At 47.4% G+C, this 22,817-nt stretch overlaps 2 protein-coding genes and 1 long non-coding RNA gene across 4 annotated transcripts in view; 1 reads left to right on the top strand and 2 right to left on the bottom strand.

The window, feature by feature from the left end:
- Positions 1-9,372, bottom strand: part of LOC142880412 (RNA-binding protein Musashi homolog 1-like) — a 29,125-nt gene extending 19,753 nt beyond the window's left edge. The window contains exons 1-4 of the mRNA XM_076014319.1: positions 9,166-9,372; positions 8,253-8,293; positions 7,263-7,344; positions 7,022-7,106 (exon numbers count right to left, since the gene is read on the bottom strand). Coding sequence (XP_075870434.1) covers positions 7,022-7,106; positions 7,263-7,344; positions 8,253-8,293; positions 9,166-9,230 — 273 coding nt within the window. The 5' untranslated portion in view covers positions 9,231-9,372. The remainder of the gene's footprint in view (positions 1-7,021; positions 7,107-7,262; positions 7,345-8,252; positions 8,294-9,165) is intronic.
- A 3,093-nt stretch (positions 9,373-12,465) lies between these two features.
- On the top strand, positions 12,466-21,914 carry LOC142880423 (uncharacterized). Its single transcript, XR_012925438.1, has 4 exons — positions 12,466-13,524; positions 14,493-14,784; positions 14,988-15,022; positions 21,693-21,914. It is a non-coding gene; the product is annotated as an uncharacterized LOC142880423 (long non-coding RNA).
- Positions 17,496-22,217, bottom strand: LOC142880415 (protein unc-119 homolog B-like). Of its 2 annotated transcripts, none has more exons than XM_076014332.1 (5): positions 21,629-22,217; positions 20,734-20,847; positions 20,376-20,475; positions 20,007-20,179; positions 17,496-18,843 (listed from the first exon to the last, which is right to left on the bottom strand). In XM_076014332.1, exons 1-5 carry the CDS (start codon positions 21,879-21,881, stop codon positions 18,731-18,733), a joined length of 753 nt encoding a protein of 250 aa, XP_075870447.1. In that variant the 5' UTR covers positions 21,882-22,217; the 3' UTR covers positions 17,496-18,730. The 2 variants fall into 2 exon arrangements, with proteins under 2 accessions (XP_075870447.1, XP_075870448.1); XM_076014333.1 differs by having other exon boundaries at positions 20,376-20,472.
- Positions 22,218-22,817: the final 600 nt, after the last annotated feature.

Raw genomic sequence — 22,817 nt, 5'->3', positions numbered from 1 at the left:
CCTGGCCTGGCATTTTAAATTTGCGAGGAATCTCGTGTTATTCTCACTCAAGCCGGCGCGAGGCGATGATTTTGGGTCACAGGACCTTGTGGTGTATTACAGTCTTAGGAGTTCATCTTTGTTCTAATAATTGGATGTGCGAGGCTGAAACCTCTTGTGTCCCACGCGCCCGCCGTCGGAGGTATTGAATTGATATTGGCAACTAAAAGGAGCCTATCAAATGGCCGGCAATAAGCACTTACCATGTGAATAAGGCCCACAGTACGAGGGGGACGGTTTTCATTCAATATTCACGCCGTCCTTTTCATCTCCTCTCTGTGATAATGCGCCCTGCGTCTGATGACAAATCTACAGACGAAAATACCCCAAAAGGACCTTTAAGAACCTCATATTTAGCACCGCGGCGCCGCCGTGTAACCAAGATGCAGCTGCAGCGTCCTTGGGAGGGATTGCAGAAGGACTTTGCACCTTGAAGTAGGACACAAAGACCAAGAGCGCCGTGTCACCTCCAGCTGGTCTGAGCACAAAGGCAGAGGTGACAGGGACACGCCAAGCCACCGGCGACTGCTGCCGACGGCTGTTCGTCAGCGGCGGGGCTGTTCAATCGATGGCAATACAAGATTTCTCACAAAAATCCATTCTGGTCGAGCCAATTGGTTGCGTTAGAGATGAAAACGCTGGAAACAAGCTGCTTTTGTTGTTACTTTTCAAGCAAAAATAATTACACGGATGCTAAACATTTCGACATTTTCCGCTACTGGTAATTAAATTCACCAAAATAAATCTAATTTTGAAAAGCGGTTCTGTCGTTTAATGGGGTAAAAACCATGGGAAAAAAAATCAAGGAAAAAGGGCTGCAGTGACCTCTAAAGCATTACCCAATGACACAATCAATCTCTGACGGCGAGGGGTGGTTTTCTTCGCAGCACCATTTCTCTGGTGATATCCAGAAAACAAATCAAGCAAATTAGTCTCAGTGTTAACGAGAATTTGCCCAGAGCCGCTGGCGTTTAGGTCAGCGCTGCCGCCTTGAGCCGTTTGAACGGGGCTGGAGGGCAGGTGCTGCCCTCAGGCGTTTTTTAAGGCAGGAACAGGGATCAGGAGCTGACGACGACAGCGGTCAGAAACCAACTCTCACTGACAACCAGCCGCGCTCACACACAGCCTGTCGACGGGCTTCACTGGGGTAAACACTGTTTTTGCTGTCCTTTTTTAAAAAACAGTGCTGCGATTATTACAAATTTCTGTCATTGTGTCTTCTGTAAATCTAATTCCTTCAATTCCCCAGCAAAATAGTTTCATTATCATTTGACTGGAAAACGTTAAATTGGCTGCTTGCTCATTTTTTTTTTTTTTTTTTTGGCTTTCCTAATAATAAAATTCAACACTTGACGAATCAAGAAGCATATCAACGTCAGAGCCCTGTTAATACCACATTATGAGAGACATTTCAGAGCTAAATACCGGGGTAAAGAACAATCAGAAGACATCCGTTCGTCTCTTGGCTCGGCAGGTTTTGCATATTTTTGGGAATGCACGATATACATAATGAAAATTCAATGGGAATTTTAAAAAAAAAAATCCTTTGAATTCAAGCAGCAATAATGACGGCGTGCAAAATCAAGCCGGCGTTCTTATTGTGGGAGCGTAGTATTTGTCGCATGGTGTGGGCAACAAATGAGTGAATGTGTCGCCTTTGAAGGAGGTTTTTCTTAATTGAGGTTGGACAAAAAAAATTATCGCAGCTCACCGTGCACAGTCGAGGGGAGAAAAAGCATTGGTGAACACAGCAATTCTTGCCAGAGCTCTGGAAGATGAAATAATATACCTCTTACGTGCTGAAATCTTTGTGCTGGGATCGTGTGACACTGTTAATCAGGTTGGAAAACAGGTTCTGTTGAGCCAAGGAAGGCCACGCCGTGCATCCCTTCGTGAACCCCCCACTCATGTTTCACACACCAATAGTCCACCTCTTCTAAAAGCGATCAAGATCTCTTAGGAACGTCCTATAATTAAGGTTACTACACTAACTATTCTAGGTTAGGCCTAGTGCGACGTCGCAAGAGTGCTACTACGGCTACGTCATGCCATGCTGTTAAAACAAAATCATTCCACCTCACGGAAATAGCAGAGTTCGTCTAACGATTAATGTCTACGTCTGAGCTCAACTGTGATGAATACAACTAGACGTCTATTGGGCTCAAGGATTAGCCTCGGACAGGAAGACAGACAGGCCCAAAAAGCAAAAAAGGATTTGGCCAGGTCACAGTTTGCAACACTCAGAAATAACTCTTCAGGAGGGTCTTTGGGGCGGCTGGGAAGGAGGGAGCGCTGTGCAAACCAATAAGAGGCGTCAAAGCGGTTGTGGAATTGTTAAGAACAATGTCCCAGCCCACAGGAAGAAAAAAAAAGAAAAGGCGCTCTTCCCATCGTGACAAATGAGAGTTATGACCGAGTGCTGGTGAAATGGTCTGACCAACATCCTGCTTCATGACATCCAACCTCCGCTCAATCTAGGCAGCGTAGTGACGGCAGCAGAGTCTACGATATGATTTAGGTGGTTTAGCTCTTTCTTAAATTATTTTACTTTTTAATCTTATTTTTAGGACTAGACTAAACTACGACCAATAGTCACCTCACGTGGCCCAGCGCGTTCACCTGCGTTACAAACTGCAAAACAAAAAAAATGAAAAGGGGAAAAAAAAGAAATAGGACATCAGAACAAGATTGATAAGGCATAAAAAGAGAGAGAGAGAGAGAGAGAGAGAGAGAGAGAGAAGGAGTTTGATAATGAGAGAGCGCAGGGAGAAAGAGGAGGCATTCATTTGGAAAACAGAGTCAGCCCATGAGAAAGTGGGCCTGTCCAACGTAGCGGTGCAAGCAGGGCCGTCCCAGCAGGCAGCCCCTCTGATTTCATTAATTAACAGGACAAAGAGTACAAAACAGATGGGCCCTTAGAGGAACTGGGGCTCCCATTCTACCCCCACAGCCTCACATACATACACTTGCAAAATGCCATCATAATGCAGCGCAAACATAAACACCGACACACGTATATGCATTGTGGCACATGTGCAGAGATAAAACGGCCAAGAAAAATGTGGCCAAAAAATGTGAAAAAAAATTATAACAATTATATATTTTTAAAAATCCCGCCAAATACGTATCCATCTATTTTTTTTCCTGTTCTTTTCCTGGCAACTAATGTATTCTCGGCGCATATATAGACATTTAAGCTCTGGCAGCGTTGGCCAAAGACCTTCTTGCAACAAAATGGCAAACACCAACGCCGATATAAAGACGCCACAGGCTGCACTATTATGGGAACATAATCAATATGAGCTAAACAAAAAGCTCTAAACAGGGGAGGAGACAAAAGCGGTTGGCATGTCGACTCGGAACAAGAGAAAAGACTCGGTTTGGGCCCGGGCCAGCAGGGTCAATCTGCACGGCTGAACAATGGCACAATAATTAGTTAACGAAGCTCACTAATGAGGAGACCGACCCCCCCTCCCCCCTCCACCCACCCACCCATCACCACCACCACCAACCCCTGCCGTCAAACTGGCCCCACCCCTAACAGTGCAAACCCCACGATGGCGCCTCTCTGGTGGTGCTGGTGGTGGTGGTTCTACACTATGCTGTGGGTGTTAGGACTTATAGAGACGACGAGACGGGGACAACCTTCAGAGAAGGTCCAGGGCTTTATCCTGGGATCTGAGGCCGCACATGGACCTCTGAAGCCAAATCCAGTTTGTTTCCTCCAATCGGATTAGTTGCTTTTCAGATCTATACTAATTACGGCGCGGTGGCCCAGGCCTCCTCTCCCGCCTCTCTGCTCTCCTCTAACTTCTCCATCCTCCCCCACCACCACCACCACCACCTCTCTCAACTTCTGTCCACGTCAGCATTTACAAGCTAATCTCCAGCCGGTAGCAGGGCACAAGTGCATCTCCTCCTCCCTCTCCGCCATTCCCTCCCTCCCTCCCTCCCTCTTCTGTGCTTAACCAGGTGTTAGACCGGACCAGTCTCCCCGGCAGCCTGTGGTGCCAGTGGTCAACAGTGGCAGGTGTTAACATAGAGCAGAGTGCGAGTGCACGGACTAAAGTAGCTCTATTAGCACCGAAAAATCGTGCCCACCGCTGGGCATCGAACAGGCGGTCCTGCCATATGCGATCTACCTGACCCCAGAATAATTTGGACATGTCACATAATGGTCAAACACAATCATCCATAATCCCCCACGTACAAGAAAAACTACAGACGCTGCTGCCGAAAAACATGCTCAGTCACCCCTCAGTTACTCATCCCAAGCAGAGGCACAAAACTGCCGTGGACAAAAGTGACGTCTCAAATGACAAATACGACCTTTTGTGTCGTCACACCGGCCCCTTGTGCTGACGTGTAAGAAACTCAAACTCTGGAAGCTTTTCACAGAATATCTGGCCTCGTCTTCCCCCCACCCCTCTTTCCGCAACTGGTTCCAGCAATTCTCAGAGAAAACAAGTACCAGTTGTGCCCTTCTTCACCGTCCAGGGCCATAGGAGTGCACGCCACTCCACTGCCCCGAGGCCGGAGCGCTGCGCCGACAGGAAATCTAACCCTCGGAGCGAAAACAAGAACCTCAGCGGACACCACTTTAGAGCAAATAAGACTACCTCTCGCGAGCGCCTCTTACATTTTAGCCAACACAAGTAGTGACAGTAAGGCACGTGTATGACGTCGGGCGACTGTTTGCTCTGAGGCTTTGGCTTCCTGCAGGTGGATGGAACGATACAGGATGTAACCGAACTGTAAATGTTTAATACCGCATGTAACCGGTGGCATGGACCTTGCACTAGCTGCAGTTTACCGCTGAGCCCTGTGTGCAGTCCAAGTGTTAGACTTGGAACGGCTTTTCTTATAAACCAAAGGAGACAAAAAAAAAGAAAAAGAGGTGCACTGGCTGCTTTTTCTTTTTTGCAGGGCACAGGAAGGGAAGAGGAGTGAGTGAAAATAAATAAATGAGGAGATGGGAAAAGCTGCTTCAGATTTACAGACTGGCGCTGGACCGTTTGAAGCCGCTCTTGAAAAGTCTTTATCTATAATTATTAACAACTAGAGACGACAGAGACAGCATTACCTCATGCTGAGGTTGGAATGTGCCGCCTTCACAACCTTCTTGGTAATATTTCCAATTTTCGGACTAAACGAGGCCAAAATCACCCGCATCGTCTGTCAAAGTCAAAGCCATTCCTTCGTGAAAATGTGGGAAATTTGCACACAAGGTACAAACTGGGCATCTCATTTTTCCAATCCAAGCGCCAAACAGCAACCATAGCCACGTTCCAAAAAAAAAAATAAAACACCTGGTGGATTATAAGGCACCTCGGTGCATTCCTGGCAGACGCCTGCCACAATAACCGGAGCTGCCGAAGCTGCGTTCAAGAGGGGCACTATTAAACATTATTATTGTTTAGCCCTGTGCAGTATTTTGGTTGGTAATAAGGGGCAACGCCTATCTCCACCAGTAGCCTGCCAGGCAGCGCTTCAGCTTCCAGAGGGCCGAGCCTCCAAACTAATGTTCATATCACACACGTACAAACAGATAATGTCAAGACTCAGCCTGTACCTAACTTAACAGGTAATATGACACAGTGAGTAGCACTTTATGATTTCTTTGAACCTATTTAAAGCCACCTGGAGATGAGGGGGGTGTAAATCAAAAAGGTTACCAGCAGCTACGCTCATTATCGGTAAGAAAATTTACAGTCACCGCGCAGGAAAAAAACAAAACAAATCTAACTTTTTACTTCCACAACTCCCGACTTTTCACACAAAAAAACCCGAATCTCCAAAAGCCGGATAGGCTCGACTGTGCGAAACCAAGACAGAAAGGCACGGCGTGTGTGCGTGTGAGTGTGTGTTTGTGTCTCGAGTTAATGCAAAATAGCAGAGAAGTTGTTATGGGGACGTAAATCCCATCAGGCTGTGCCGTTACAGCGCCGTCTCCTGAGGACGACATAACCCCTGGCAACAGGCTTGCTCCGACAACCAACCGACTCGCTGCCCTGCCGCCACTTCTCCTCCGCCAAACAATTCTTTCCTCTTCTTCTTCTTCTTCTCTCGCCCTCTTTTCATAATTCCCCAAATCATCCCATTGTGTGCGTGTGTGTTTGTGTCCGTGTGGTTGGCGGAGGTCACAAACCGAGGAAAGACACGCCCCTGCAGCCAATCTACATGACCAAAACAGCAACATTCACACCGGCATAGTTATTTAAATGTGAGTCAGCAAGCTTTGAATCTGACCGAGAGCAGCAGCACACGGCAGGGGCTGACACGCCGTCTCACAGCGACTTTTTAAAACATTATGTGGCCGGGGTGCGAGTGCCACATGCTCCACTTTTTTACCGCCGTTTGGTGGCTTCTTTGTCCCATTTACCCACATCTGAATTTTCGTGCCTCCGCCGTGTAGGAGGGGAAAATCACAGGGAGCAGTCCGCCCTCCCATCGCAGTAGTTGTGCAAACAAACCTCTGCATCCACATCAATATTTAAATTCAAGTTAAGTCTTATTTGGACCTCACAGACTTCCTGACATGACTCTGGGAACCACTGCCACAACTGTTTCCTTCCCTCAAACTTTTTTTTTTTTCCTCCCCACCTCTGCAACTAAACTGGTGCACACTTTATTTCTGTGAAGAAGAAAAAGAAGAAAAAAAAACTTAGGAGCTCTCTCTCTGCATAAACCCCTTTGAGGGTTTTGCAGGGGCTCCAACCCCATTCAGGTCCCCCAGGTAACCATGGCAATGAAGACCAAGAAAGAACGCTTTCATGTTGGCGCCCTGAACCGGGATTTGAAGGGGGAAATGAGCAGAGAGAGGAGGAGAAGCAGGAGGAGGAGGAGGAGGAGGAGGGAGGCTATTCCAAACTCCTCAATTTTACAGGCCCAAGACAAGGGTAGGGTAGGGGGGGGGGGGGTGGCATGCACGCTCAAAAGAATCAGTAAAGTCAACCCAGTGACGCAGGCATGCGGGGCTTACCGTTTTGGAATCCAACTCGTGTCTGTTCTGCGCCAAAACCTTTTCCACACCGGCTTGTTCTGCGTACGTAACAAACCCGAAACCCCTGAGAAAAGAGGAAAGAAAGAAAGTAAAGAGTTGGAGGGGTGGCAGGATGTTTAACGGGCAAAAAAAAAGACAGAAAAACAACTGCTGGGGAGAAGCGAGGAAGGGCATCCCGTGATAGGACGGCGGGGAGCACACGCCTCCTTCTCTCTCTTACCTCGACCGCTTGGTAACGGGATCCCGCATCACCATGCACTCCTTCACCTCGCCAAATTTACAGAAGTACTCCTTCAAGCCCTCTGGTGTGGAAGAGGGACAGAGAGGTGGTCAGACACAGCCGGACATTCCGTTTCCAACCCCCCCCACCACCACCACCACCACCACCACCACCCCCACTCCCAGCCTCCCTCTGTGCAGGCCCCGGTGAGGTGATGGTGGTGCTGGCAGCGTGCGGCTGAGAGACAATGGGGGTCGGGGCGGACCACGTTGTGTTTGTGTCGCCCCCAGAGGTGCGTGTGGCGCGGACTGCGTGTGCGTGTGCGTGTGTTTGTGGATAACAGTCGCACTTTAACTTGGCCAATAGCGGGGATTTACAAAAGAAAGGAGGGTGGCAGGGATGGCGTGCTAAAAGTCTATTTCCCGCGCCAGACTGCGCTCTCTTGGAAGCAAATGAATGGGATCGATGCGGAGGGGAACCAGCAGCGAGCAGCGAGCGAAGCGGGCGAGCGGGCTGCACCGCCAACTTCTCGAACAGCCACAGCCGCGTGTCGTTGCGGCGGCGCCGCGATGGCACCAGAATGTGGAGAAAAGGTACAAGTAGTGGCTGGAACGTGCACGCGTTTCCCCCGTGTTACGTTAATCCCCTCCCTCCCTCCCCCCCACCCCACCCCCCTGCGTCTCAGCAAGTCTAAATCCAAAGAGCTGATCCTTAGTGAATAGAGGCGCGATCGGAGCAGAGAGGACTGCTGCTACTGCTGCTGCTGCTGCTGCTAGTGGTGGTGGTGGTGGTGTGTGTGTGTGTGTGTGGGGGGGGGGGGTTGCTTGAACTATTTACAGTGTTTTTATTCCTCCATAACTTCAGGGGCTGAATAGTGAGTGCGGCAAGGAGGGTGGTATGGCGGGGAGGAGGAAACAGGAGGCTTTCATTCAGACTTATTGGAGTGTAGTAGCAGCAGCGGTAGCAGCAGCAGCGTGCGGGACAGCTCACCTTGTGTTGTCTGCCAACTCAGACCTCCGATGAACATTTTGCTGAATGGTGGAGGAGGAGGAGGAGGAGGAGGAGGGGGAGGGGGGGAGAAATACAAGCCGTTAAGTCACCACACAAAATAACACGCGTCGTAATTCAAAGCAAAGAGGGACGATTGTTGGCTGTAGCGTCGATAAAAGTAGACAGAAAGAAAGAAAGGAAAGAAAGAAAGAAAGAAGAGAGCATCGGCCATGTTGCGAAGTCACCAATCGGCCAGTTGGGCCGTTATAATCCCCTGGAGGAGCGGCGGTGGTGGTGGTGGTGGTGGAGGAGGAGGAGGAGGAGGTGGAGGAGGAGGGGGGAAAACAGCGAGGGTGTTTTATTTTCCAAGAGGGATGGAGGAGAAGTTGCGCCGTAGCCTTGTGTGGAGGAAAAGGGGAAATAAATAAACAAACACGAGGGGTTGGGGGGGGGGGGGGGAGGAGGGGGTGTGCAGGCGGAAAGCAGCGGCGCGTCTCCTCCACTGAGCCGATCCATCCCACAGAAATACACAGACACGGTGCGCACACACACACACAGCAGCACACCACATCCACGTCCGAAAAAAAGAGGGGGGGGGGGAAAAAAACACGCGCACGCAGCACACAACAACGTGCTTGTCTTTTGTCTCGACGCGGCTCCGGCTCCTCCAGCTCCCCGCACCGCGCAGCGAACTCATCTAAAGTCCAAGGTGAACTCAACCCGGGCCGAGCAGCAGCAGGAGCAGGAGGAGGAGGAGGAGGAGGAGGAGGAGGAGGAGGACAGCGGAGAGAGAGAGCGAGAGACAAGACTGGGCGCGAAAATAAAAAATAAAACACAGCAATATTTTTAGATCCTAAAAAAGAGATAGACAGAAAGAGAGAAAGAAGAGGACGGCTGCCCCGAGGCTTGTTACCAGGGGTCGTGGGGGGAGTTGTCCGTGCCGGAGGACAGGCTGCTCTGGCTCCCTTCCGTGTCCATGCTGCTGCTGCTGCCGCTGCTGCTGCTGCTACTGCTGCTCTCCGCTGCTATATTCCCGCACTGCGAGGCGAGGAGAGGCAGTGAAGCTCCACTGCTGCTGCTGCTGCCGCTGCTGCTGCTGCTGCTGCCGCTGCTCCAGACTCAGGGGCGGGCAGCCGAGGGGAGGAGGGAGGGAGGGAGGGGGGAGGGAGAGAGCTGGGAGGAGGAAGGGAGGGAGGGGGGGAGGGGGGGTTGAAAAAAAAAAAGGAGGAGGGGTTGAGCGAGGAGAGCGAGAGCGCGCGCGCGCGCGCGCACACACACACACACACACAGAGTGAGGCACGCAAACACATGTACACACGCACGCACACCACACGCTCGGAAGACAAGCTCCGCCCCCTCCTCCCTCCCTCCCTCTCTCTTTCCCGTAGCCTACCCCTACTAGCGTCGGACCGCCCCTCCCTCCTCCTCCTCCTCCTCCTCCTCTTCCTCATCCCCCCTCCCTCCTCCTATCACGCCCCTCCCCCGCTCCGCCCCGCCCCTCCCGCCGCACGTTGCCTCTGCCTCTATTCATGCTGCCGGTGGTGCCCGCGCCGCTTCCGTCATTGGCTGGCGAGCACGTCGGCACGGCCCATCAAAGCGCTCTCTTGGATGTTTTTTTGCGAGGGCTACGGCAGCCTCATTACTCCCGTTTAGGATTGTTGCTCTGTAACGGAAGTAGGGTGTTACGGCGAGTGATGAGAGTTGAAAAATAGCGACGGCGTTACGTTACAAACATCTACACACGATAGGTCTCCGGGCTTGAAAGTTAAAGTGGTAAAGTTGTTTATGTTATGTTAATAGTAGACAGATGTTTATGTGAATATACATCTAAATAATGTTCAGGTTTGAATGTTCAGGTGTCTAATAAAAGACAGTTTAAACATTTAAATGCTGTTTGTTATGTTATGTTACAAATGAAGTGTTACGCTAGTTGTTCTCTTCATGCACTACTTTTATTAGTTACATATACACCACCAGTCAGAGGTTTGGATACGTCTTCTCATGCAATGCTTTTTCTTTATCTTTACTTCTTTCTACATTGTAGATACATACTGAAGACTTCAAATATGAACAATATCTGTGAAATTATGTAGCAAAGAAAAGACTGTTGAATAACTCCAAATGTTTAATATGAAGGGAGGCTATATTGAAGAAATTAAAATAGGAAATGTTTTGACTTATGACACACATTTTTTGTTTACTCCATAATACCATATATGTTTCATTCATTCATTGTTTTGATCCCTTAAGTGAGAATCTATGCAAATAGTCATTAAAAAGAAAGAAAATGACAAAATGAGAAGGTGTACCCAAACGTGTGACTAGTGTTGTACATTACTTTTATTTGTGGATTTTAACTCATGGGGTCCTTAATTTCTGAATTTATTTTTAAGCACTGAGCCCCAGCGATAAGACAGGCTCTGGAACAGAGCATGTTTGTTTATATTATAGTATAATAATATAGCATGTTTTTTATATTAGTTTCTTCGACTATGGGATAAAGCTGATTCATATATGTTGTTATTTTTACATTGCATTGCGTAATTACAATTTCATTGAATTGTATCACAATTCAGCCTTAGCATGAACTTCATTTCTACTCCAGGGTCCAACCAGTAAGAAATGAACCTGAGTGATTACAAACAAGGAAGGCAAGAAAGGGATTTGCCAGTTCAGTTCACAGAAAACAGTAATATACACTCTATGTGAATATATATGAAAAAAAAAAGACTATTTAAAAGATATATACTTAATTTCCATGGCATTGAAAATGAGGCCCTGTTATAGAGGTGAAATGTGATGTTTATGTTAATTTTTATTTTTGTTTTTCCCTGTCTTTCTTTTTTTAGGATTGTTTTTTTTTTTTCATTCGTCTTATCACACACTGTCTAAAATGTAAATGTAAAGCACTGTGGCATGATAAAGCCCAGTACTGTCAGTAGCCATGATTTAATGCCTGACCTGAGTAGCTGGATGTGTGACATCATGCTGGGCAATGTGACCATATGACAACATGACACCATGTGATATGTCGTCAATTCAACTTGATGCGTTGTGGCACGTTATGTCACAGCTATATGTGTTTGCCGATCAATGCTTAGCGACATCTTCACATTCAAACTGAAATTCCATTTGCGTGCTAATCCATGACGCTAAGTGGCCAACTGAATTCTTCCTTTGCGTCAGACCAACATCCAGAGGCATATTTTCAGGGCAACTCTCTTCTTCTATCAATCACTCTCTGTGGCCCCATCCCTCTGCCCACCTGTCCCCGCTGCCCAGCTTTCATCCCTAATCCATCACATCCAAAACAGCTGTGATGGCCACGGCTACATTCCTCCTCCACTTCTTCTTCAAGCCACTCTGTGTTCAACCCTCTTCAAACCAAACCAGCTCTTGCCCCCCCGACTCCCTCACACACACCCCACGTGACGGGCCGCCCTGACCAGCTAAGTGGAAGATTAGCAGCTTTACCTCTAAGTCTGCCAGTCTTGGCCGGAGCCAGCCCTGGTCAACTGAGCGGTCTCTCGTTAGAGGCATCAGGTGCTCCGAAACAAAGAGTCAAACAAGTGCTTGCACAATTGGATGTAGAGGAGGGCACTTCTTTTCCCTCGTCTGCCTGTGGCCTTCGCACACAGGAAAACCAAAAACCTCACTGCTGTGACATTTTTTGGACTAATAAAAGAATGAGCGCCGTTTAAACAGAACACACCTGCGCCACTCGCCGGGCTCAGTAGCGGCAGTGTAGTGTAAAAATCAAAATGTAGCGCAGACGTATGAATAACACAAAACGTCCTTGTCCCTCTTCAACCGACTAAAGGGTTTTTTCAGTAATGACGAGTTAAAATTCCTCGCACCACATGATGACCTGTGAATGTGCTGGTTCTGAGACAGGCCGCCGGCTATTTGTGTGTGTCCGTGTGTGCGCGTAGAGGTGGTGGGGGGAGGTGGGTCAGCGAGGGGAGGCAAATCAGGGGGAGGGTGCGACTGTGGCCTGGTGGACCATGGAGAGGGAACAGTATGTAGGACAGGGCTCGCACTAGCGAACCTATCCTGGCGAGAGCGGCGGCTGGGCGTGCTGACTTTCTGCATGCATGATCAATGGCAATGAATAAAAAAGAGAGAGAGAGGGAGGGAGGGAGGGAGGGAGAGGGAGGGAGGAGGCAGCGGCGTGGGGGGAAGGGATGGTGGAAGTTTGGTGAGATGATGAGAGAGTGAGACCAAAGCACACTGATTTACCTTTTCACATGTTGCACTTTGCAGCTGCTGAGGAACTTTGGCAAACTTTTTTTTTTTTTTTGAGAAGGTCGAGGGAGAACTCGAAAATGTGGGCACTGGACAAATGTGAAACAATTGTTTCAAGGGTGCGTGTGTGTGTGTGCGCGCCTGTGTGTGAAAGACGTCTGAGCTATTCTCCCGTTCGCTTTTTGCCTTTTCTCCCTTCTGTCTTCCTCCCCTCTGTCTCGGTGTCACTGTCACCTGAAAACACTGCCAGAGTTTGTCCACGTCCCAGTCTTAACTGCTTTTGTTTCCTCAACCACAGCTGACCCGCAGTGGGAACACCATTGTCTCAGGGGGGTGACCTTTGACCCTCCGGGGCCTGGGACCTGCTTTCCAGCCGCCCTGCAGGCAGCCTGAAAGAGAAGTCAGAAAAAGAGCAGAGCCACTCTTGGCCAATCTCAAAAGCCAGCGCCTGTGGCTCTGTCAGCCATGTGCTTCTGATCCCGCACAGCAGCGCTGAAGAATCAGGAAAAGGAAGAAGATGAAGAAGAGAGAAAAAAAAAGACAATTTGCATGCAATGTAAAAACACAAACGATCAGCAAGTTGTCGGAGAGAGAAGTCTGCGAATCGAGCGTAGGCATCGGAAGATTAAAAAGAACACAAATACGGTGTTTACTGACGGATAAAGTCCTTGAAAAGCGGAAGCCAGGGGGCCATTTTAAAAAAGATTTCTTTTGCTGTGGGGGTTTTTTTCCCACCTGGCAGGTGGCGAGCCAAAGAAATCATTACATGAGAGAGGAGAAGGGAGGAAACCAGCACACCTGTGGTTGTGCCAGCCCCGCCTCCGTTCTCCGATCACAATCCCTCCATTCCCCGGGGCAAGGTGTGGCAAAGGGAGAGAGACAAAGGGAGGGGAGAAAGGGAGAGGAAGGAAGAGATTGTGGGGGAGATTTACAGGCCTGGCTGAGGGCTGTGTTAACCTTTTATTAATCGAGCGCACACAAAACAACTGGACTGCTGGCAGTGGAAGACTCCGGGCGCAGGCTTCCTGTGAGCGACACACATATTTACCCCGATGCCATGGGACCGCACTATCTGTGTGTGTGTGGGGGAGGGGGAGGGGGGTGTGGGGGGGGTTCAGCTCGAGGATGAATGGGGGCAACAGCGGCAGCAGTAGCAGAGAACTTTGCTGTGGTAGCACACAGGCACACACACGCATACAAACACACACTCCCACACACATATAGGGGCCGCACAGCAGCTTGTGGTAACAGACCGGCAGAGAACTAACACTTAAAGACAGATTGTCAATACTGCACTTACTGTGGAAATTGGTGCGAGACTCACAGTTCGCTAATGGACTTGCCTATTCATTGCAGCCATGATTATTAACTCCTGGATAACTAATTATCTGTTATCTATCGGCCCATATGGGATGCCGTTTTATTACGCTGTTTGTTTTATTGGGAATTTCAAAAGGTAAATTAGATTCAAAGGGCCCGAGTTGCGTTCCTTTTTGAGTCTTTGTTTATAATCCTGGACGCTAGTGGGGGGAACGCCAGCATAATTAATAGTCCAAAAAGAAAGTAGAATCTATAGACCACCAGGGATCCTGCCCGTTTAGCCCTCTGTTTACAGCCTCCAGCCAAAAAAAAAAAAAATCCTCCGTATTCACCTCCTGCTAAAACTGATGCTTTGTAAACAAACAAAAAGGAAGAAGACAAGGCAGCTGTAATGTGTCTTGGGGGGCTGAGCCAACACCCCGGGGGTATTGCTGCACTTTATGACATCACAATGGGCTGCTTTAAAGAGCTAGGGATTTTAGCACACACATTCTAAACAGTACACTGTACAGTAATTATACATTAACAGTGGCATTGTTATTGGTAAAGGAAAATTTGCATTATATGAGTCTTTTTAAAACTTTTCCATCTGCCCTGATATTACATGCGCTTCAAAAGCAGCACCGGTGTTTCCTGTCACTCGTTAAGTGATTGTATTTACGTTTACACTCGCAGCCTCCAATCTGCGCTGACCTCCTTTTCGGGGGCCGAGGTGATGTCACCGAGGCGATTGCGGGAAATTACAGTGTGACGAATCCCGACCATCTCTGACGGCCGTCGCCGCTCCGGGTACGAGGAGACGACGGCCGCGGCTGTGACTCATCACCTCTTTTTGTCAGGAAGGAGCGTTGCGGGTAATGTAGTGTGAAAACATGATGGATTTCACACGGGGGCCTCGGAGACGGATGGAAACAAAGGAAGAGAGACACAGAAGGAAGAGAAGGAATAAAACAAACCCGAGGATGAGGTGAGATCTGTCTTTATACAGAGAATTTTGTTGGTGGCAAGAAAGCACCTTTTTTAACCTCACTCTCTCTCACGCACACACGCACACACACACACACACACACACACACACACACACACACACACACACACACAGGAACCTGCAGAGTTGCACTGTATCTCTTTTAATCCTTTTTCCACTCCCCCCTCCATTTCTTTTCACAGGACCTATCAACGCCATTCCGAGCTGCTATTTATAGGTGACCACTATCCCCCTGTCCCCCTGCCTGAGTGTAGGTCTTTGTGCGTGTGTGTGTGTGTGTGTGTGTGTGCGCGCGTGCGCACACGTGCATGTGAATAAATGAGTGCACGTGGGTGAGTGTTTTTAAGGGGGAACGTCAGTGAACCAGCGTGTTTCACAGGTAACTAACTTAAGGTGGTTGTTTGATCCACTGTGTGGGATATGTGGGGGAAATCCAGTTACAGAGATAGGTGTGTGCCCTGTGTGTGTGTGTGTGTGTGCGTGTGTGTGTGGGCGTCTGGGAGGAGGAGGAGGAGGAGGAGGAGGAGGTAAATGAGGCTGATTTATCCCACCTGTCCAGTTGTTTCCGGTGTGTGTGTGTGTGTGTGTGCGCGTGTGTGTGTGTGCACTGAAATGTATTCCGCGAAAGCCTGGGAACACACTGCTCGTCCCTGGAAAGCTGGAAAGTGTGTGTATTTATTGCTCATGATATGCGCGCGTTGCTGTGGACGCTAAAAGTGGATCTATCAAGGTTTGGCTTTAGACAGCGGCCAGCGGCTCAGCTGCACTGCGGCTGCCTGACTCGCGTGCTGTGGGGTGTGCGAGGCCCTGCAGCCTGATGGAAGGCTGTGGTCATTGATTTATGAGCTCACAGTTAGATCACACCCTGCTTTGTGCTCTAATCAGTAGCTGACACATTAGTGCTTCACACTGCTGGATTTTAGGGGAGGGGGTTCACTTTCATGGTGCACACAACATGTATAGAGTGAAACTTTTTTATTTATTTATTTATCTTTAAGGAAAACAGGCTTCAGGACTATCCTTAGGGGTCTTTATAAAAACATTTCTTACCATATTTGTGTTTTTAAGGTGTTTTCCACATTCAGGCTGAACTGTCACTATTTTTCTTCAGCGGTGTGTAAATGTGAACATTTTCATAGGAGTGTATTACTTAATTCTGCATTCAAACTCTGTCTTTATGTGTTTTAGCTCAAGCTGTTGGGCTGCTTTTACGACTTGCAGCATCTTAATGGTCCTGATGCAGTTTAAATGACCTCGTTAGCTTTGTTTTGAGCCGCAACAAGCGGCGCTTTTTCACTGAAAAACTCCGGTGAGGCCTCTGTTCTCTGGGCGCTCCGCAGCAAATAGCAGAGAGGCACAGCTGGCAAGCTGTGGTGGATGTAGTAAAAATTTTACCTGATTAAGAAGCGCATTAGTATAAAGAAATTTGCAAGAATGTTGAACTGGCGTTGCCTCAAATCAATGACCACATATTAAAATAAATGACGCTGGATGAAAAGAAACTATTTTCTTCTTTGCGTCCAAAAAACATTATAGCATTGTGGAAGAGCTTTCTGATTTTATGTGTGTACCACATGGCCCATTAAAACCAATTTTTCCCAAATAAAAAACTACAACTACATACAACTTTGCAGCGTGTGAATCAAAGCAGAGAATTGCCCAGGGAGTCAGACAGAACCAAAGTAGGGATTAAATTGAAAAGACAAAACTGGAAAGAAAAGATTCCTACTGCGAAAAGTCAAGGAAAGAGAGTAGAGGAAAAGGAATAACAACTGCAGGGTGTATGTATTCTTATATAATTTGGCCTGTTTTCAGTGTGTGTGTGTGTGTGTGCAGCTGCAGCGACAGAGTGCAGGGAGGAGAGAGCAGAGGGGGTCCATTGTGGGTCTTTGTGTGGCTCAGATTGTCCTCTTCTCTGGGAAAGTGGAAACTCAACACTCCTCTCCAGAGGTCTGGTTACCAGGTGAGAGAGGAGGAAAGAAGAAGAAGGGGGGAGGGAGGGAAGGAAAAAACCAGAGCAGGGAAGCCGAGGGAGGGAGCCGCTGCATAGGTGTGGAGAGCCAAACAGAAGCAGGAGAGGCCAGGGGAGCATGAAAGAAGGAAAAAACACGGCCATGAGAATCTGGGCCTGAGAGCTTGAAACTGAAAGAGGAGTGATCAGGAGATGGACACAAAGATAGAGGAGGAGGAAGAAAAGAGGAAAAACAAACCCCAGAGTGTGCAGCTCTGATTCCCTCCACATTAGACCTTGTAAAAGGGACGAGCAAAGTTTAACAACCCCGAGGAAAATTTGAATTGAGCTGCATTTTGCGTGAGCTTATCAGAGAGGCAAGCAGATCAGTGGCTGTTGATACGTTAATGAAGTGGAATTTAAATTATTAACTATCGCATCCTGCCTCTCGGCGCTGAAATCACAGCGAGAAACTAATTTCAGATCACTGCCTCAAGTCCAGTTGGGAGCGAATGCCAGGACGTCGTCTTCAGATCAAAATAAACCCATTTTCTGCTCAAACATGAAACTTGACTAAAAGCAGCGCTCGTGTTTCAGAGTCTGTTAGAATATTGCTCCTCCTAGTGGCAACATTTGGAACCTTCTGCTTGCTCTTGCAACTGGGTGAGTTGAAATCGCATCAGGCTTTTGTCAACCACATATGTAACATATCGTTATAAAAAATGAACACAACTGGCACTTGTATCTGAAAATTTACATTTATTGATCCAATTACTTTTCTTTACAAACTATACATTTTTTTCTTCATTTTTACAAAGAACAACTTTAAACCCTGAACACCAAAGTTTACAAAGAGGAAGAACACAATCTATCTAAGAGAGACCAATCAGTTTACTCACATTACCCAACCTAATGTTTCAGGAAATACGTGACAAAGCATTGACTGTTTCATGAAACTTGGAGGGGGGGAAAAATAAATGCGATGTGGCTTTAAAATAAGTTTATCTTACCACACTTTTTTTTTCTTTTATCACGATCAATACAAAAAAAATAGATCTTAAAAGTATTTTCTCTTTATTAAATAGATCATGATATGAAATCATGACGTCTTAGGGGGATTTTCTCCTCTTGAAAGTCCCTTTTTGACCATTCAGCAGGTCATTTTTAATCATCTGTTTGCTTACATGTAACACATATACACACACATTTATCCTGATTGTTTGGCCTTGATCAAAATCGACCGTTCCAACAGACAAAATATACAAACAGCCTTCAAAAGACCTCTGATTAAAATCCCGCTCGACGTGAGCGTCCATGCAGCTGTGCGTGTGTGTGTGAGACTGGGAGGGAGGAGGGGGAGGGGGGATCTCAGGAGTGACCATGTGTGTTTGACAGGAGTGTTTTTGTGGATGATCTCTCTCCTTTTTCCCCCCCCAGTGTCGTCTGGAGTGCATCGCACAGGCGGCAGCTGCCTCTGACAAACGCTCAACAAGAACGATGTTTGCCACTTGGGGGTTGAGTGCGTATGTGTGTTTGCATGGGCGGAGCAGAGGGGTAGAGGAGTGTAGTTGTAAAATTGCTGGAGAGCCCAATTTAAAATCCAAAAGAATAAACCTGGCCTTTGTTTCAGCATTTGTTTCAGGGCTTCCGTGACTGATAATGAGCTCCTGCAATTTTGAATACATAAATAAACAGGAAAACACACACAAATAAATAGCTTTTTTTTTTGTAAGTATGTCTGTATGTTTGCTTGAATGAGCCCATGTGTATGCGCAGCTATGTGCATGCATTTGTGTATGCAGGGGATATATAGCTGTAAAATTGAGATTGTGTTCGCATGCACACGTGCATGTGTGTGTGTGTGTGTGTGTGTGTGTGTGTCTGTGTGTCTGTGTCTGTCTGTCTGTGTCTGTCTGTGTGTGTGTGTGTGTGTGTGTGTGTGTGTGCATGTGTTTGCATGCTAGTAGGCAGACATCACTGTCCTCCATTGTAGGCATAGTCTGCCTTGTTGTGCATGACCAGTCTGCTGTCCACAAAGTAGAAGCTGTCCGACCGGGTCTCGTAAGGGCACTCCACCATCTGACGCACTGAAACACCGAGACATCACACAGTCAGCGGCTTAATACTAATGACGCTCAATCATTGACACAAGCATTTGTGGGAGTATCACTTAAGTCATTTACTCGTTTATTAAATAATTCAAGCTGAACAACAGTAGTTGTTTTGTAAATGTAATTACTTGGGACAGTATTACAGCATGGTTTTAAATTTCTTTTGCTGGTATGACAAAACTCTGAAATATTTTAACTCTAAAAATGCAGAAGACCAGAGTCACAGTTCTTGATGTGTCCACCAACTCAGCTCAGGTTCACATCATGTTAATGTCGTCCACTGCTACATATTTTAGGATTAAATTTCCTCTCTGCGTTTCCCCCAGAGCGGCGTCTCCCTGCTCTCCCCAGCGGCTGCCACGCCACTTAGTAAATAATATCAGCTTGAGCTCGACCTCAGGGTGCAGTTTTACACGGCATAAGGGCAGTGCCGTTTGTTCCGCATATTGTTTATTTCAAGGGTGGAATCTCTTTCGGGTCTGTGTGCAGAGGAAGAGGCTCTGCAGTAATAAATACCACCTGGAACTATTGTCGTTTTTAGAAGACTGATTTTTTTTTCTTGTGTTTTTTTTTTTTTTTTCAAATGAGAGCGCAATTATTCTGCATAGCAAAGGGGGTCCAAAGCTTCACGGCGTACACATCTGTAGACACTGCATCATGTATTGTTTTGACAATTTCAGGTCATATCTTGGCAACAACAATCCAAAAAAACAGGAAGATTACATACAGTACTGATATTTGTCCTTGAAGCACCTAGTTAGCAGTCAACATCATGTTTTTCCTTGGAGCCGAGGGCTCCACTGTGGCGCAAGGAAAGAAAAAAATTGGCCTTATCTAACATTAAAACCACTAACATAAACAATAATAGCAAAGCCACTAATCAGTGGCTAGTATTTGCACAGCTCACAGACTCTTCTTGTTCTTATCTTGTTTTTATTTTATTGATTATTTAAGTTTTTTTCAATAAAACTATTCTATTCTATTCTATTCCAGGAGAAAAACGTTTGGCATGGGGAAGAATAGGCGACACATATATTCAGGATAAGATCTCATAACGCACTGCACCCTTTGATGGACTCGTAATGAGAGATATTTCTGTTGAATTAACATGAGTCACCATGAAAAGAAAGATGACTCACCCAGGCTCTCAGATAGCTGAGGGAACTCGTAGATGTGCTCGCAGGTGTTTCGGCTGTTCGGGATGCAGAAGCCGAAGTCGAAGTCGAAGCTCTTCAGCAGGTGATCACGGAAGTAGTGTCTCTCGACCATGCGGAAGTTGTTGAGGGGTCGGTTTCCAACGGTGAATTCCACACTATAATTGGATTTTGGGAAGGGGAAAAAAACACAAAGAGAACAGTGAGAATGTACGTCATGAACTCTTGTTTTGCTCTTGTGTAATAATTCACTGGCGTAGCTTCTGGCTGAGGGAGACAATGCAGCAGCAGTTCTGATTGTTTGGGCACAGGCCAGGCCAGGTTTTTTTTGTTGTCGAAATGTGAGTCACTCACGTAGCTCCCACGGTCCTCAGCTTGAGGAAGGCCGCAGTGAACTGGTAGCGTACAAATCTGCCCGCGCTGGCGTCCGCCTCTCGGTTCTCCTCGTCATCTTCTGACAGCGCAACGCAGAATAACAGCGTTAGTGGAAACTAATCACAGTGAAAAAATTCTCTCTGTGACATTTTAACAGCGGTGGACGTTTGTGAACTTGACAGCGTTAATTTGTTACTAATTTTCAGCTAATAGCAAGTAACAGGCTGTCAACGGGGTCGGCATTTTCACTTTGTGCGTGCTTAAAAAGCCAATTTGTGTCACCGTGGCCGGTAAACACCAAACTGAAGCACTTGAGCAGGAGACTGAAGCACAGTACCTGCATGTGGGGGCTTGGCAATCTCAAACAGAACAGTGCTGGTCTCCAGGTCCCGAATCTTAAACCGGACAAAGTCGATGTTGTAAATGTTCTCCTCTGGTTTGCAGAGATAGCCTAGAAAGAGGACAGGCAGAGATTTGTAACACTGAAATGGGCTTTAAGCTTAGCATGTGCATCCCTGAGATGCGCACGGAGCCTCGGCATGTGAAAGCATATCATGCAAAAAACAAAAAAGAAAAACAGTTGCTCTTATTGGGGCAGCTATAATTAGTTCATTCACAAGCGGATGAGCATATGCCACAATCACGCTATATTTAGGGTAGCTATGGAGAGGTCTTATCACTGAGGGGCATCAGAAATTTGAAATCAGTCTATTTTAAGGGAACCCTAAAAAAAAATGTCATTTAAAATTTGACACAGCAGCAATTGAATTTCGTTTGACTTTTATTTCCCCTTTCTGGTTTTAATTTTTGCTTTAACATCTGTTAAATAATAATGATGATGATTTTTAAAAAAAAAAAAAAAAATGACTTTGGTGCCAGGCAACTGGATCAGCAGCATGACTATATATTACATATATACATATTTACACTTACGGAGAGAACCATCATAAAATTTGCTCAAAAGATAACACGTCATGTCACAGCTATTATTAAAACCACAGCCCCCGCAGAGATGCCCAAAATGAAAGAGCGGCTGTGACGTATGCGCGTGGTGGTTACAGGTATACCCTCGCATGAATACCACGCATTTTACCTGACGGCAGGCGCTTCCATTTTTAACGATCGATCTATGTGAACATACATTCTATGGGGGGCTTTTACAATTTCTTTACATTATGACAGAGGCACTGAGCATCATATGTCCACGTATAGCCGATACAAAGGACGCAAACCTCGCGTAGCTAACCGCAGACCCAACACATCCTCCGGCGTGATGGCTCCGGTCTGCGTCCGCAGGTCCTCCTCCGTCACGGGCCTGCTGTCCACCTGGCTCCTGCGGGACTTGAGCCTCTTCAGAACCCCGCCGCCCGGCTTGCGGTCCCGCTGCTGAGGAGCCGCAGTGCTGTTCCCGCCGCCGCCGCCGCCGCCGCCGCCGGAGACGTTTTCAGCAACAGGCGCGTCGCTGCGGGCTTTGGCTCCGCTCATCGTTCACTTCCCTCCGGGCCTCCCTCCGTTTCCCCCTCCCCGCGTTTTGGTGTCGTCGCACCTTCCCGGCTGATTAATGCCAACGGAAGAGGAGCAAGAGGAAGAAGAGGAGGAGGTGGAGGAGGAGGAAGAAGAAGATGGCGCCGTGGATGTCGAAGAGTCGGTGAACGGTCAAGCTCTTGTTTTTGTAAGCACATGCTGCACAGTTGTCATGACAACTCGTTCCGAGGAGGGTCCCAGGGAGGTGTGAGTTGGTTGTCGGCCACCAGGGGGAGGTGGAGAATCTCGATTCATTCATGCCTTATTTCACCTCTTAAATCGAAGTATGGAGAGAGAGAGAGAGAGAGAGAGAGAGAGAGAGAGAGAGAGAGAGAGATAAGAACCAACCCGACCATGTCTCTAATTTAGTAATACTATGAAGTTTGAGCGATTCTGTGAGTGCAATATGCAGCTATGGGGGAGGAGGGAGGGGGGGGGGTTCTCTCTGACTGTCTCTAACAAAACATAACAAAACCAAGAAGCACGTATTTGCTTCGTATCCTGATGAACAAAACAAAAACGCAAATTAACCCTGAAAAACCCTGCTTTAATGCAAATGTCTCTTTTGTGCGAATGGATGGCCTCGTCCCCTGCAGTAAAGATCTGCCAGATAACCTCGACTCCCCCCCCCCCCCAGCCAGCATGGAGGGCAGCAATAGGATCGCATTCTCATTTTCACTGTGTGTTAAGTGGCTTTTCACTTCAGAGAACCAGTTCATCCAGTGGCGCTCTCAACAACGTTAGGTCGAGACAAGTAACAATGAATGTACGTGTCACTTCCTGTTTTGAGTGTCAAAATAAAGGCGCTGCCTCAAACGTGTAATATGTACCACTATGGATTTGCTGGTTTCATTTTTATGACGTTATTGTTATGATGTGGCTGTATGACTTGGCTGT

The sequence above is a fragment of the Nelusetta ayraudi genome, unplaced genomic scaffold (assembly GCF_046127955.1).
Source record: "Nelusetta ayraudi isolate G7.1 ecotype Tasmania unplaced genomic scaffold, CSIRO-AGI_Nayr_v1 ptg000168l, whole genome shotgun sequence".
NCBI lineage: Eukaryota > Metazoa > Chordata > Actinopteri > Tetraodontiformes > Monacanthidae > Nelusetta > Nelusetta ayraudi.
Note: the sequence above shows the minus strand (reverse complement) of the source record. Positions and strands in the feature narration are given on the sequence as shown.

Bases quoted from the DNA above. Each gene is read 5' to 3' on its own strand.
- LOC142880415 (XM_076014332.1), bottom strand. From the start codon at position 21,881: ATGAGCGGAGCCAAAGCCCGCAGCGACGCGCCTGTTGCTGAAAACGTC. The intron at 20,476-20,733 runs GTACTGTGCTTC...TTGCGCTGTCAG, and splicing joins TGCCAAGCCCCCACATGCAG to AAGATGACGAGGAGAACCGA. The intron at 20,180-20,375 runs GTGAGTGACTCA...ATCCAATTATAG, and splicing joins CTGAGGACCGTGGGAGCTAC to TGTGGAATTCACCGTTGGAA.